The sequence below is a fragment of the Zeus faber genome (genome assembly GCF_960531495.2).
Source record: "Zeus faber genome assembly, chromosome: 4".
NCBI lineage: Eukaryota > Metazoa > Chordata > Actinopteri > Zeiformes > Zeidae > Zeus > Zeus faber.
Window position 1 is genome coordinate 4,456,612 of NC_137191.1, and position 13,940 is coordinate 4,470,551.

The 13,940-nt window shown below is 42.8% G+C and overlaps 2 protein-coding genes across 3 annotated transcripts; one reads left to right on the forward strand and one right to left on the reverse strand.

Moving 5' to 3' along the window:
* Positions 1-1,633: 1,633 nt before the first annotated feature.
* LOC307229014 (P2Y purinoceptor 1-like) lies at positions 1,634-3,597 on the forward strand (the record flags this gene model as incomplete). Its single annotated transcript, XM_079998886.1, has 2 exons — positions 1,634-1,987; positions 3,073-3,597. 2 exons carry the CDS (start codon positions 1,634-1,636, stop codon positions 3,595-3,597), a joined length of 879 nt encoding a protein of 292 aa, XP_079855012.1.
* A 1,230-nt stretch (positions 3,598-4,827) lies between these two features.
* Positions 4,828-9,212, reverse strand: LOC307229856 (uncharacterized protein). Of its 2 annotated transcripts, XM_079999961.1 has the most exons (4): positions 9,071-9,212; positions 8,443-8,525; positions 6,664-6,928; positions 4,828-6,245 (listed from the first exon to the last, which is right to left on the reverse strand). In XM_079999961.1, the coding sequence occupies exons 2-4, from the start codon at positions 8,469-8,471 to the stop codon at positions 5,574-5,576; spliced, it is 966 nt and encodes a 321-aa protein (XP_079856087.1). In that variant the 5' UTR covers positions 8,472-8,525; positions 9,071-9,212; the 3' UTR covers positions 4,828-5,573. The 2 variants fall into 2 exon arrangements, with proteins under 2 accessions (XP_079856087.1, XP_079856086.1); XM_079999960.1 differs by lacking the exon at positions 9,071-9,212 and having other exon boundaries at positions 8,443-8,627.
* Positions 9,213-13,940: the final 4,728 nt, after the last annotated feature.

Consider the following 13,940-nt stretch of genomic DNA (forward strand, 5'->3'; position numbering starts at 1 on the left):
GATTGTTTGCTTTTGTATTGCATGTTATACTTTGTGATGTTATTAGATCCTGTGATTGTTTAATGATGAATTATTAGTTCATCATTAAATGATTAAATCATAAATATTAATTATATCCACTGAAAGAGGATTTTCTTTCCCTCATGAATCTACACCCTGTTTTACCAAACTGTGGTACCGTTATAAGGATCATTTCTGTCTTTAGGTCTTTGTATAATTCACCAAATTGTCGATAATGGCTCCATGGATTATCGAATTGACAAAAAAAAGGTATTTGGGGGTGACTTTCCGTTCGTTTCACCGCCTTCATGTACAGTGATGAGTGCTTGTATCATGCCACAGGCCATAACGACGACGCTCTGTGTTCGTGAACATTTCCTGGCTTGCAGGTGCCCTTCACAGAGTTGAAATGCAGAATGAAAACAGCCTCATTTTCATTCGCAACATCTTTGGCTGAGTTTCTCATTTGTACCTCCTGCTCGTCTTGCATCAGCTGTTTACGGTTGCATCAGTCACAGCAGATCTCCAGCTGCACCGCGGCCGCGCAGGCCTGGGATCAGCTCGTGCTGCCGCCAGGACACGTGCAGTTCAGGGCTCAGAAATACACAGGTTGTAGTGAGAGGGGGTAATGTACCTCCAACTGGCAACTTGAGGAGGAACAAAGGAAGTCCTTGTGTTCCTCAAGTACCGCTTTCAATAAATTCAACATTCTTTTTTTTCACGTTTCAAATATGGTACTTCAATAAAATGAAGAGACATTTTACTTCAGAAATCACATCACATGTAAAGTATTGAGTATGAGCAAAGTGTAAAAATCCACTCAAAAGGTGAAATTTCCTAGGTGCATGTGAGTAGTTACTACCCCTCTGATCGTAGCGCAGCTTTGGAAATGCTGTTCTTGTGGTTTATCTTGAAGGTGTTCGACGTCGATTGCACCTGTTGAACCTTTTTCCTCCCTCGGTTCGATCCCGGTTATCGTACGACGACAGAGCAACTCGTACTCTGAATGTGACGCAACCAACCCCAGCCCGGCGCTGCCTCGTGTTCCGAGGGGCGGCTTTGTTCATTTAATTTTTTTTTTTCTTGTGACTGATTGGATTGAATGTAAAATGTGGCGTCAATCCCTGGAGACCGTGTTTAAAGCTCCGGCCCTAATGAGAACGGGATATTTGACGTAAAGACTTTGTTGGGATCGTCCGTTTCCTGAGGGGACACCGACCGGCGAGCTCCTTCCCTGCTCTGGACACCGGCAACTTGACTCGGGTAAGATTATTTAATTTAAACCTTTATGTTTGTACATTTGGATTGAAAAAAGTATTAATAGAGAAACAAAGATGTCAGATTTTGGGGACTTGGAGATTTGGACAATAAGAAGAGGTTTGGAGAATTAATGCCATGCTTAAATATTTAAGTGGAATGAACACATGAATGAAAATAGTGAAATGTAAGTGTTAGTGTATCAATGGACAATGCGTTTTGTGGCACAATTTACTGAACTTAAAATGTCAAGCATGAAGTAGAGATCAGAATTTGTAGTCCAGACACAAAATGTCACAAACCTCTGATCCTCTGTCTCCTTTTGTTCCTCCTCGCATCAGAGCCGCCCGCCTCGCGCCCTCCGCCTCTCCGCACCATGTCCAACACGACGCTGAACCTCACCGCCCCCGCACACAGCGGCCCCCCGCCGTGGTACGAGTACCCTGAGTGCGCTGTGGCCCCCTACGGGTTTATCTTCTACTACGGGGTGAAGGTGTTGAACCTGGCCGTGGGGACGCCCTGCAACATCCTGGTCATGTGGCAGATCGCTGGCAGGAAGGCCGACGCGTCCACCTCCGACATTTTCATCTTCAACCTCGCCGTTTTGGACGCTTACTTCTGCCTGATGACTCCCATAGAGATGGTCAACAGGCTGTTGCTAGGAAGCAGCAAACTATGGAAATTCCAGAGGTTTGCCTACGGGGTCAAGGACTTTGCGCCGGCCTTCCTGGTAAGTTTAAAGTAACGTGATACTGTATGTATGATACTTAAGTACTACGATACTCATTTAGTACTGTACTGAAATACGTTTCAGAAAATTGGTGCTTTTGGTTTGCCATGGAACTGAGTGCGTTGCAATGTTAATGATGGTATTTCTATTGATACTGACTGCCTTACATATAAAACTCAGGGAGAAAGGAATGGGACTTGCAGTTGCAGACCCCAAGATTCTGCCTCAGTCTGGTATGATCAGATATGATTTGGTCAAACTTTCCGTAGCTGTCTCATACCACAGTTAGGGAGATAACAGTGAAACTAGGACCAAAACAGTTATTATTGTACATTCTCAAATGGTGTAAACATCTAATTTATCTAATAATGGGCATATCAACTATTATCTTTTACAGGGGACTCACTGGAACCTCTTAAAGCACCCAACGTTGAGAACTGCTGATTTGGGTATTTTTTGTAGCCCACTCACTGTGGGGTTTTAATTGAAAATGTGAACACTAAGGTTCCCAACAGCCAAGGAGCTGGATCCCATTCTCTATATTTGGTATAGGTATACAGTTTGTGGGCCTCCAGTTGTGGTTCTATGCGCCTTTGTCCAGTGGCGTGCACAGGGGGTGTCGAAAAAAGGGGGCGCTTTCACCATTTTCTCTACCATAGAGAAAAAAGTCTAAAGTGCCCTTTACAGTGCCCCTATGTAAGAGAAAACAGAACAGAGGAGATGAGGTTTCAATGCCAGGTTTTTGAAAGCCGACAGTGCGAGTGCATGTGTCAAAGCACCTGGAGACCAGGGCCAAGCATGACGGCGACCTGGTGGCATGGTGGTTCGGAGGCTATCGTCCAGCGCTGGCGCCACAGGTTCAAGTCCTGATTTTTTAATCAATTGATTGGAGGAGATGACCAAGCTCAGTAAGACAAGCCCAAGAAATAATGCGCCAGTGCCCGTGCCCCTGAAATGCTCTCTGCACACCACTGCCTGTCTTTCCATACAGGTGTGTAGGGAATATGGTAGATAATAGACAGTATTGTATTGGGATGTTTCACATTGGAATTTAAAGCTCATCCCCTCTCGGCCCTCTTTCCCAGGTGTGCATCTGCGTGGACCGCTACATGGCTGTCATCCACCCAGTGCTGTTCACCCAAATCCGCGACAAAAAGATCCGCATAGGCATCTCAGCGGTGGCGTGGGGCATCATCCTGGGCTACGGCCTCACAAAGAGCCTCATCAAGGTCATGAGCGCCACCAAGATCTCCAGCGGCGTCATCCTCACCACCTTCGTCATCATGGTCTTCTGCAACATCTCGGTCATCTGGGCGCTGCGTCGCTCCGTGATGGGGAAGGAGGAGATGCATCCCGTGAAGAAGAAGGCCTTCAGGATGGTGCTCGTCATCCTGGGCATCATTGTGTTCAACTACTTGCCTCCGGTGGCCATCCTGCCCTTCTCCTCCTACTTCACATTCATGGAGTACCGCTGCCAGGTCAGCACCAGCGTGTTCGCCATCATGGACCTGAGCAGCAGCATTGAGCCCCTGCTGTACATCAGCAAGATGGACTTCTCCAAAGCCAGATGCTGCCGACGGAAGTCCGCTGAGACAGACGTCCAGGTGTGAGTCGCGCTGTAGAACCTCTATCTGTAGATTAACATCCATTAGTAAGGATCACGCCCGATATGTCTTTAGTGCAGAAGGACAGAGAGCTTGATTTGGGATTGATTGGAAAAACCTCAGCGCCGAGTGTCCTCCTTCTTTACTTGTACTCACTTACATAATAAAAGAGTTGAGTTCCATGGTGTCCAGACTCCCACCCTGTCCTAAAACCAGAGGTGGAACTTCCTGGTTTGGAAGGTAAAGTCCTCCCTAGGACTAGACCGGATAAGCTCAGTGCATGGCTGGAGCAAAAACATGGCCAAATTTTTACTTTCTGAACCTGGAATTGACAACCACCTAAAACCCTCCATCACTAAAGGTTTTTTTTTTCCCCAGGTTTGACGACAGCCCCGGGTGATATCTTGTTTATAGAGCACTAAGTAAAACACTTAGCCAGTCATTAACTAAGCCTTATTATCAAACCGCTGCGGAACCAATTAGCAGCAGAGTAGCTAGTGAGCATGCAGATGGGGTGAGCAGCGAGGTTTCTAAATCAATATTGATTTAGTTTATTTACATAGCCCTTAATCACAAGTCTCAAAGGGCTTCACAAACCCACATTTCACATAGAAATCAACGGTCTCCTCTCTGAAAGATAAGCTCTTAACCAGGAAAGTGGCAAACCTCTGATGCCGATGTGCGTGTCAAGGCGATCTAGCGGTAGGTTATGATCAACGGTATCAAAAGCAGTGCTGAGGTGGAGTAATAGTACTAATGAGGTGTCGTGTCCATTGCTAATAAATGATCGTTAACCCCTTTTGTGAGGGCCGTCTCAGTGGAGTGGAGCGCTCTGAATCCAGACTGAAATCATTCAAATTGACCACTGGAGGAGTGGTGATCAGTAATCTGTTGTGCTATAAGTTTCTTCTACAAATTTTGGGACAATTAATTAAGGGAATAAATATATGCAGCGATGACGTAAGAGTTGGCGTAATGGTTCACATAATGACTCCTTGGTTTGTGTAGACAGAAACGGTCAGAATCATCAGTTTCAGTCTAAAAAGGAGGCGTCTTGACTAAAAATATATTAATATTTGGTGTAACTGAAAATCACTCACGCTACAGTGCTCAAGTAGAAAGTGCAGCATATGAAAGGACAACTTTTACTTTGATGAATTGATGTGATCTGCAAACAAATTGTCTCACAATATATATTCTATATAGCACGTGTAAAGAATAAAACTTGGAAAGAGATATGAGAATGCACTTTTATTTTGATGACAGCCGTTATCAATGTTAGCCCACATGCTACGGATATGGAGAGCTGTGTGTGGTTTACTGTTATTTTAAATATTTCTCAAGAAACCAACTGTTGTATGAAACTAATAAAATGCCTCCAAATATCCATATTAAAGAAAATATCACCGTAAATATCAAATAATCAGATATTACACAAGCACAATCACAGTAAAATAAAGCAAATGCAAAGCATCATCAGTAATAAGAACAGACAATACCCTGCTTAGCTTCACTACCAAATAACAATATGCAAAGTAACTTCTCCCCTGTGACTCCACCACAGGCACTTCATGGCATTTAGATAAAAGCTCCTTTTGTTTTACTCCGTTCACCAAGTGCAAACAAACAGAATTCCTAAGACAGTAGATTTATCTCCACAGTTAATCTCAAAAAGTACAGGAACTACATGAGGAACCATTTAGGCCCAGAACCTTCTGGAAGAGGAGCCTTAGCAATCCCTAAAATTGCAAATGGTGTCCTTGGCATTTGACCAATCACTGTTTTTTAGTCATACAGACTCCGCCCCCACGGCTCCCATTCCCCCGAAAAAGTACCACCTCACTTATGGGGACTCCAATATCGGAACCAAGTTGCTCCTGTGGGACAAAGCCGTAGATCCAAACTACCAAGAACTTAGTTCATGGTTCCTGCAATAGAAAAGCCCTCAATAAAACTTTAAAGTGTATCAGTTAGAAATAAGGTTAAAGTGGTGCGATTTTGGCGCGAAACTCTTGCAAATCCTCGGGACTCGCCTCAGGCCCGTCTTCTGAGGTCACGTACCCAGGATACGTTTTGTGAAATTGGGCAGGAGATGGTCCAGAGGAGCGCTCCTGCTCCCCCGACGACAGAGGTGAGAGCAGGGGAATGAGCTTGGCGTGGGCATAGTCGATCTCAAAGCCCTCGAAGATGAGCCCCACCCCCGCGGCACCAAGAGTTTCCTCCAGGAGCATCGACACTCTCCGGGTTGCCAGCACCAGCCCTTCGTAATCCCCCTTCTCCAGCCTGAAAATATCAGACGTCAGAGGTCGGCGTGGGACCAGCACGGTGAGGCCAGGGGAGTTGGGGAAAGGGGTCAGGAAGGCCACGTGCGCGTTGTCCTCCCACACCCGCCACTGCTGCTCCTCCCCGCGGACGATGCGGGAGAACAGACCGGGGTGAGCGGGGTCGTCACCTAGGAAGGTGAGGTCGGGCGAAGCTTCAGGAGAGGGAAGCTTGGCCCGGATCCTGGCCTGGACTTCTGCTAAGCTCAAGTCGGTCCAACGGGGCCCGCTCCTAGAGGTGCAATAGCCCGGGTCATGGGGGTTGTACTCTTCTTCTCCGGCCAGGTGGGGGCACCACTCAGCATCCAAGCCATGCAAAGGGAGAATACGGATCTGTAGATAACAAAATAACGATAATCTAATGAAGCGGCCCTATCGACAGACGTTGATTTATTTGCTGAATAGGGTCAGTCTGTCAAGGCGGTCATTGAGCACACTTTTCAAAATTATACATTTTTTGGTGCAAAGAGAAGCTAGAAGTCTGACTTATCCCCGTTCATCAGAGGTGGAAAATCTGGGTTGACAAAGAAAAATTCCACTTTCCACCATTCTATTTTGGGTCAACCATGTGGATTTCCTAAATAGTATCGTCCCAGACTTCTCACAAATAAGTGAAATCAGCTGGATTAGTACAAGGCTGGAGCAAAAACACGGCAGGACTTTCAGTTTCTGAACCTGGAACTTCCCACCTCTACCCTTCATTATAAGCCATAACTTTGATAATATGAAGAGGACATTTAGAGACTCGTACCTGTGCTGTTTTATCTGGGTGAGGTCTGGTGACCAGTGAACACCTGCGTACTCCCAGCCTCTCACACAGCAGCTCTCCCACGCGCCTCGCCCCCATTAACATTGCCAGGTACTCCTGCTCAGCCAGGTGGAAGATGCTGCCCCCTCTCCTACCAGCACTCCTCTGCTCCAGGATAGCAGTGCCTGGGGTCCAGGCCCGGGGGTGGAGATAGGCCACCAGCTCTGGTGACTCCCAAACGACATAACGGTGTCGGGCAGACGACATTCTAATGAGCAGGGGAGGAACAAGAAGCGGAATCCCTGTTTATCAAAGTGCACAATACCATATTCAAGGCTTTAATGAATGGTTTATTAATTTAAGTGCCGAACTTGAAGATTTTCATTTAAATAAATATCTGTTAAGTCATCGCCGAATGAGGTAAGACAAGGATGACTCAGCCTATGGCCCACTGATGAAAGCCCTTGCATTTGCACTATTCTGAATATTGAGAACCGGGTGTCTGTGGCAACTTTCCTGTCATACATTTAAATCACAAGTGGCGCAGTTATCCTGCTTTTACACCAAAATTAGCGTGTATATGCAGGTATTTGAAAACGCGGATAAACCTGCTAAGAATATGGGATTACGCCGTTCCCATTGCCAGTAGACGAGTATGCTTTTTTTTCTGATGTGTCACGTTTTACTACAAAAACGCGCTGGAAAAGGGGTGTGTGATGTTTCCAGTGATCGGGGGAAAAAAACAACAAAAACATTGAAGGCACCACGGAGTATCTGTGCCCACAGCGCAGCAGGCGGTGCACAGAAGGGCCCGCTCCTTCTGCAACAGGGAGCGGAGATGCTCCATCGGTTCGGAGGCCGGCTTGAGGGGGTGCTGGAGTGGTCTCTCCACTCCGCCACACTCCCACAAAACATTTCATGGTCCCCCATGTGGGAAAAAAATGGCATTTTTTGGATTATAGTGTTCGAGTGTTATGTTTCCATCACTGCCTTTCCCACTGAAGAGCAAAGCCAGATGTTAGCGGATGCTTTCGGTTTTTTGGTGCAGTGGAAAAATGTATTAGCAACGCAATTCCACCCAGCAGTGGTTGGTCCGCCATAGAGGGGAGGCAGTGCTAACGCCACAGATTCGCTCTTCGACTCCGGCCTCTGCGAGTGTTGCGAGTAAACGTTCACTGTGGCCAAGCAAACGCAGAGGACGTTGATGACTATGTCACACAGGTGACGCGGTTTGGATCCCCGACATGTGACGTCCAAAAACCACACCGGCGATTAACGCTTTTCGCCATAGGTGCCGCCAAAAACAACAAAACAGAAATCTTCGAGATGCCACTTTGAATGGAGGTGTTATTGGGATCGCTTCATGTGATCAGAAATACGTCGACCGTGGTGGTAAGAATTATACAACGATACATTTCAAAGCAAACACCAATATTTTATACTCGGAAAATGACACGTTACTTTACGTTACACGTTACTTAATTTTTTTTTGTTTTATGTCGTTTTGATTTAATATTTATATACATACACATCAATCACCCCCTGCAGAAAGAAGCTGCAGTAATAGTACTTTATTAATGTCGTGTATCAGGGCACTGGATATGACGAGTGTTTTTACTTTGAATACATAGAGTACATTTCAGAGCAAGTACTTATATACATTATTTTTTTCTCATGTAAAAGTATCATATAATATTTGTAAAACTAAATTGTAATAATATTTTTGCGGACCCGGCCTGAAGAACGACATGATGAACAACCTTCCGTCGAAGCGGAACCTACCTTCTTATTGAAACCCCCGTCACCGACATGCAGCACAGCCCGGTTCCGGTTGAAAGCAACCGGGCCCGTGCTCCTCCTCTCCGCTTGTGGAGGAAAACAAGGTGAATGACGACACAAACAAACACGATAAACACCGAGATCGCAGCTGGAAACTCGCGTCACCGACGTCAGTCACAGGACCAACCCCCGTGACTTCCGGATGTCGGAAATGACGTTATTGTTGACGGTAGAGGAACCGGAAACGGTGCTTTTTTTTCCCTCCTTTTAAAAAAAAATCAAATTCGAAATACTGTATCCAAACACTAAGGCTTCAGATGTTTCACAATTTCATAACGTAGGAACGGATGCAAATAAAATAAAGTTATGAAAGACAAAAACAAAAAAAGGGCTAGGGCTTTTTGTACAAATCATAACCATCGATTATGCTCACAGGTTCGGATCTTAATCTAGTTTTTGTGTATTCAAGGTCTCTCATAAGCAAAATAAATCCTTTGTGAAAGCCGCTGGGTAGAGGTTTCACTTTCGTGAATCCAAAATCAGTAGAAAAAGCAATGTCACCGAAACGGTGCAACGGCATAGAAGTCAACGTTAAACAAGACTTTTTTTTTTATATATATATCTTATTTACCAGCTGAGTGTCATTGAGATAAAAGAAAATCTCCTGTCAAGAAAGCAGCATCAAACGAGATACTTTGCCACAGCTTCGATTCCCTTGTGTTCGCTGTCCTGTCTTTTCGTTTGTTGTCGTTACTGATATGTTGTTGTCAAAGTACCACATGGCCGTGGTAGTGGTGTTGTCGCATGGCTTTGACGTCACGATTTAGAGTGCTAAATGCTGCGTTCCAAGGAAACTCGGAGATCTGATATTCCGAGACAAATGTGTTCCGATGCCTGTATTCGGTTAGCTATGCTTAACCACCGTGTGATTCACAAACTTAAAAACCAATCCAAAGAAGATATTCCACTGCGTTGCGAACGCCGAGGAGCGGTGAACAAGGTTCCCTTGCCCTTTGAGTTTTTATGTGAAAACAACTCATTTGTAGATGCTCGTAGAATTTACACTTTCGCTAAACAAGCGCGCATTAACTGCGGGCGTGGAAGACATTAAGGCAAGCGGTGGTCGCAACCTTTGTCTTAGTAGCGTAAGTCTAAGATCTCCTTTCCAGCTGAGTACCCGCTTTCACTGGCATTGGGAGAATAAAAAAAGGAAATCAACATAAATTATGCACTGTATGTGCGTCGTATATGTTTTTTTTAACATTATAAACAATAAATTATTAGCCGATATTTTTAACACGTTGTTTTAAATTCTTTCCTGGGGCTACCCCCATAGTACCCAAATGAGAAACACTGAGGATGGAAAACCGATTTCCGAGTTTCTCCGGAAGGCACCATTACAAAAAAGATGTAGTTAAGGGAAGGGCCGCAAGGGGGCGCTGACAATACATTTTCACAAAGATGACTTTACATAAACACAACAACAACAAAAATGCAAACAATGTATTTGTCATTTTGTGTAAACGTCACATTCATGTGTGTAAATGAAGTCATACCACCTTAAAACCACGTGTAACGACGACCACTCTGTGTATGACTAAAATAAAACTCTGAAATTACAAATGAAACATAGAAAAATGAAAATAAAAACAGTTCACTTAATGAAACGGACGCTGGGTGGCGCTAGAAACAGCTCACGCCAATGCCTGGACGGAGAAAAATAGATACTGTACTTGTTTATTTTTATTATTTGTTTATATTTTTTATTATTTTTTATTTACTATTTGTTATTATTTATTGTGTTTGATTTGTTCACATTTATATGGCCATTTTTTTTTTACAACGAGTGATTAAATGTATTGCTGAAATAAGGTTTAATTATAATGATGATAAAAAAAATAATAATGGGGAGACATTATAGTGCAAATATGACCAAAATACATATCATGAAGATATATGAAGTAAAACTAAATAAATAAATAAAGATGTGAGATATATGCAAATCATAATAGATATATCTATATGTATGTTAGACTTCTGTATAATATTATGAATGAGTGATATGGAAAAATGGGAACTGGTCAATTATTTATACAATTATACAAAAAATATATAATTTTTCCCTGAAACAATATTTTTGTGTTTGATTCTTCCGTCAAGATTATATTCAACACTACTTTGAGCAAAATAATATTTTCCGAAGGTCGTGGGTGTGTGACATTTAACTGTAAACAAGTCAAACATAATGTATATGTAAAACATAATATCAAATGCAGAGGCCTCATTTCACCGGCCACCATCCAAAGCATGTGCATGTGTGCGTGTGTGTGTATGCATGTGTTGTAGTGTGGTGTGTTGCGTGACAGTTAAAGATTCTTCTTCATTTGGCACATTGAGCATGTGGTCGTGGCAATGACACATTAAGTCATTTAAATGTGGTTGAATCCATTTGTTCCAGTGCCGCAGAAACAATATCAGTGAATTTTCTTTGTTGGTTTTCTCACCGGGCATTTGGCTTACAAACCATATGTTTACCCACCGGTTGTATTTACACTCCTAGTTCTTATGTAATGGCATAACCGGCAGTATAATTTCACACTGATATCGCAGATAGACAAATTCAAATGAGGACATGTACGTATCAAATTCAAATGAGGACATGTACGTATATATATATATATATATATATATATTTATATATATATATATATAACTATTAAATCAAACACATTTAGGAACTTTCCTCCACTTACAAATCCAAACAATGCTTAAGATTCAAGATGTTTATTTATCACATACATATTACATACAAGCATACTGTACATACATGTAGTGAAATGACATTGCAATGCTTCACATTCATTTCAAAATTAATGAAAGTGGTGTCCATCACATCCTCTATGCTTGGATGGACTCCATTCCAAATCACAGAATTCCATTGGAAATTTGTCTTTTACTCGTCTTCGCTCTCACTTTCCGTTCCCCAAAGTTTCCCCTTTTTCCACTTTGGATTTGTTTTGTTTTTTCCTTGGCCGCTTTGCATATCTTGGGGATGTTTTTGGTTCTTTTTGGTGAATGTTCATCCACATCCACAGTTTGCTGACCACAACGAGCTGCCTGCTGCTGCGAGCGAATTCACCGCCGTTCACATCTTGTGCATGTGGTGGACCCGCCCACCAACCAGTGGGAACAACCTACAGAGGAGCGCATGCACAATGCAAATACATTGAAGGGCTGTTTCTTATGTGTTAGGGCTATCAACTATGGGATTTTATAAAAACAAAATAAAGTCATGGATTACCACTTTAATCCCGGCAAGGTTGACTCGCTTCCTCCTTCTTTGTTGTGTCCACATCAACCGCCTGTCTGTCCCTGGCCTACACCTCTAAAACACACACTCCTGCAGGCAACACACACACACGAGCACACACACACCCACACACACTATGCTGACTCATACAGCTTCCAGCGTCCTTCCAAAATCCTGTTCAACCACATGAAAGCGTGGGTGCGTGGCTCAAGACACTTCTGTCAAAATGTAGAGAATGGAGTGCAGGTTCCCAAACTGGGGTCTGTGGCTCCCTGGGCGGTCCTCGAAGGAGTCACAGCGGGATCTGCAGGGAATGATTGTTTTTATGATTATATTTTTTGAATGTTTGTTTATTTATTTTTGATTGTTTAAGATATTTGCTCAACTGTACTAATGATGGTGCGCTGTTGTTGTGGTATTTGCCACTTTTGGTCAATTTAAGGTAAATGTGAGACCACGCCTGAAAATAATGTGTATATAATAAAATATGTATAAATAAATTGATACTAACAAATAAACACGAGACTACTTATAAGTAAACTATGCCATAAAATAAAGTTTGGGGACCCCTGGATAGGAGGAAGGTCCCTCTCCTTCATGTGGTCACCTCAGACCTCCAGCGTTCAGGGGTGTGAGGGCGTCTATCCCTCTGGGAGATCATGGTGGTGTTTTCATCTCAGGAGGTCATGAGGCCCCTGATCTGCTTAGCTCCGTGAAGCGATAAGGATGCTTCCCAGATCACAGGTTTTATCTGTAGGTTTTGTGACTTTTACGTTCATTAAGTATATAAACCAGGCTATTTATTTAAAAAAAAGGCATAATTTATCATGATTTAAAACACACATTCACATTCACCAAATAAGATAAGAAACATAAAAGATCATTTGTATATACTGTGCAACAGGAAAAAAAACATAAAACAAAATTAACTTTAAGACATTTAATGCCTCTTGGATCATTATTATTTTTAAATATTATCATTATTATTGTTATTATTATTATTATTAGTAGTAGTAGTAGTAGTAGTAGTAGTAGAAGTAGTAGTAGTAGTAGTAGTCGTAGTAGTAGTAGTAGTAGTAGTAGTATTATCATGATTATTAACAGCGAAAGTTGACCTGATTCAAACTGCGTATATTTGTTGCCCTTCATTTATTTGCTAACTTCCTCATTGTCTTTTTTTAATGAATACACATTTACAAATGTTTATTTTTTCTTAGGAGCAAAACAACTTAATACCTATGAAAATCTAAACGTTGAATCTCTTAATGCAGTTTAAGGCTCTGATTTCCACTAAATGTATTTAACCATTTTTTTCTGACTTCTTACAGACCAGACCGGACTGCACTTACATTATGGGATGTTCAGGTTTCCTGGTTTGGATGAGTGTGGTTCTGCCCTCAAATCTAAACAAGCCACTCTCCATTCCATTCGGTTGAAAAGGTCATGATCAGAATGCAACACGGGCAGACTGCCCGAGGTCTGGTGGAGACGTCCACCCCCTCCGCTCCATTCTCCCTGGAGCATTTCTTCACTTTATGTACTTTTTAACTAACAAACAAACAACCAATCAACCAACCAACAAACCAACCAACCATCTAAATAACTAACAAATTTACATTTACATTACATTTAGCAGACGCTTATCCAAAGCGACTTACAAGGGAGAATAACAGTTAGACTGACTGACTAACCAACTAACTAACCAACCGACTGACCAACCAACCAACCAACCAACCAACCAACCAACTAACTAATGAAATATCTAACAAATACACTGACTGACTAACCAACTAACTAACCAACTAACGAACCAACCGGCCAAACGACCGACTGACCGACCGACCGACCGACCAACCGACCAACCAATCAACCAACAAATGAACTAACTAAACAACTAACAAATAGACTGACTGACTAAGCAACAAACAAACAAACAAACAAACAAACTAACTAACTAACTAACTAACTAACTAACTAACTAAAATTGACCAACTGAACAACTAATCAAGGAACAAACAATCAAAGAAACAAACAAACCAACCAATTAACTCACTCACAAACTTTCAACCAACAAACTAACAAATCGACTGACTGACTAACCAACTAACTAACCAACCAACAGACCAACCAACCAACCGACCGACCGACAAACCAACCGACCGACCGACCGACCGACTAACTAACTAACTAA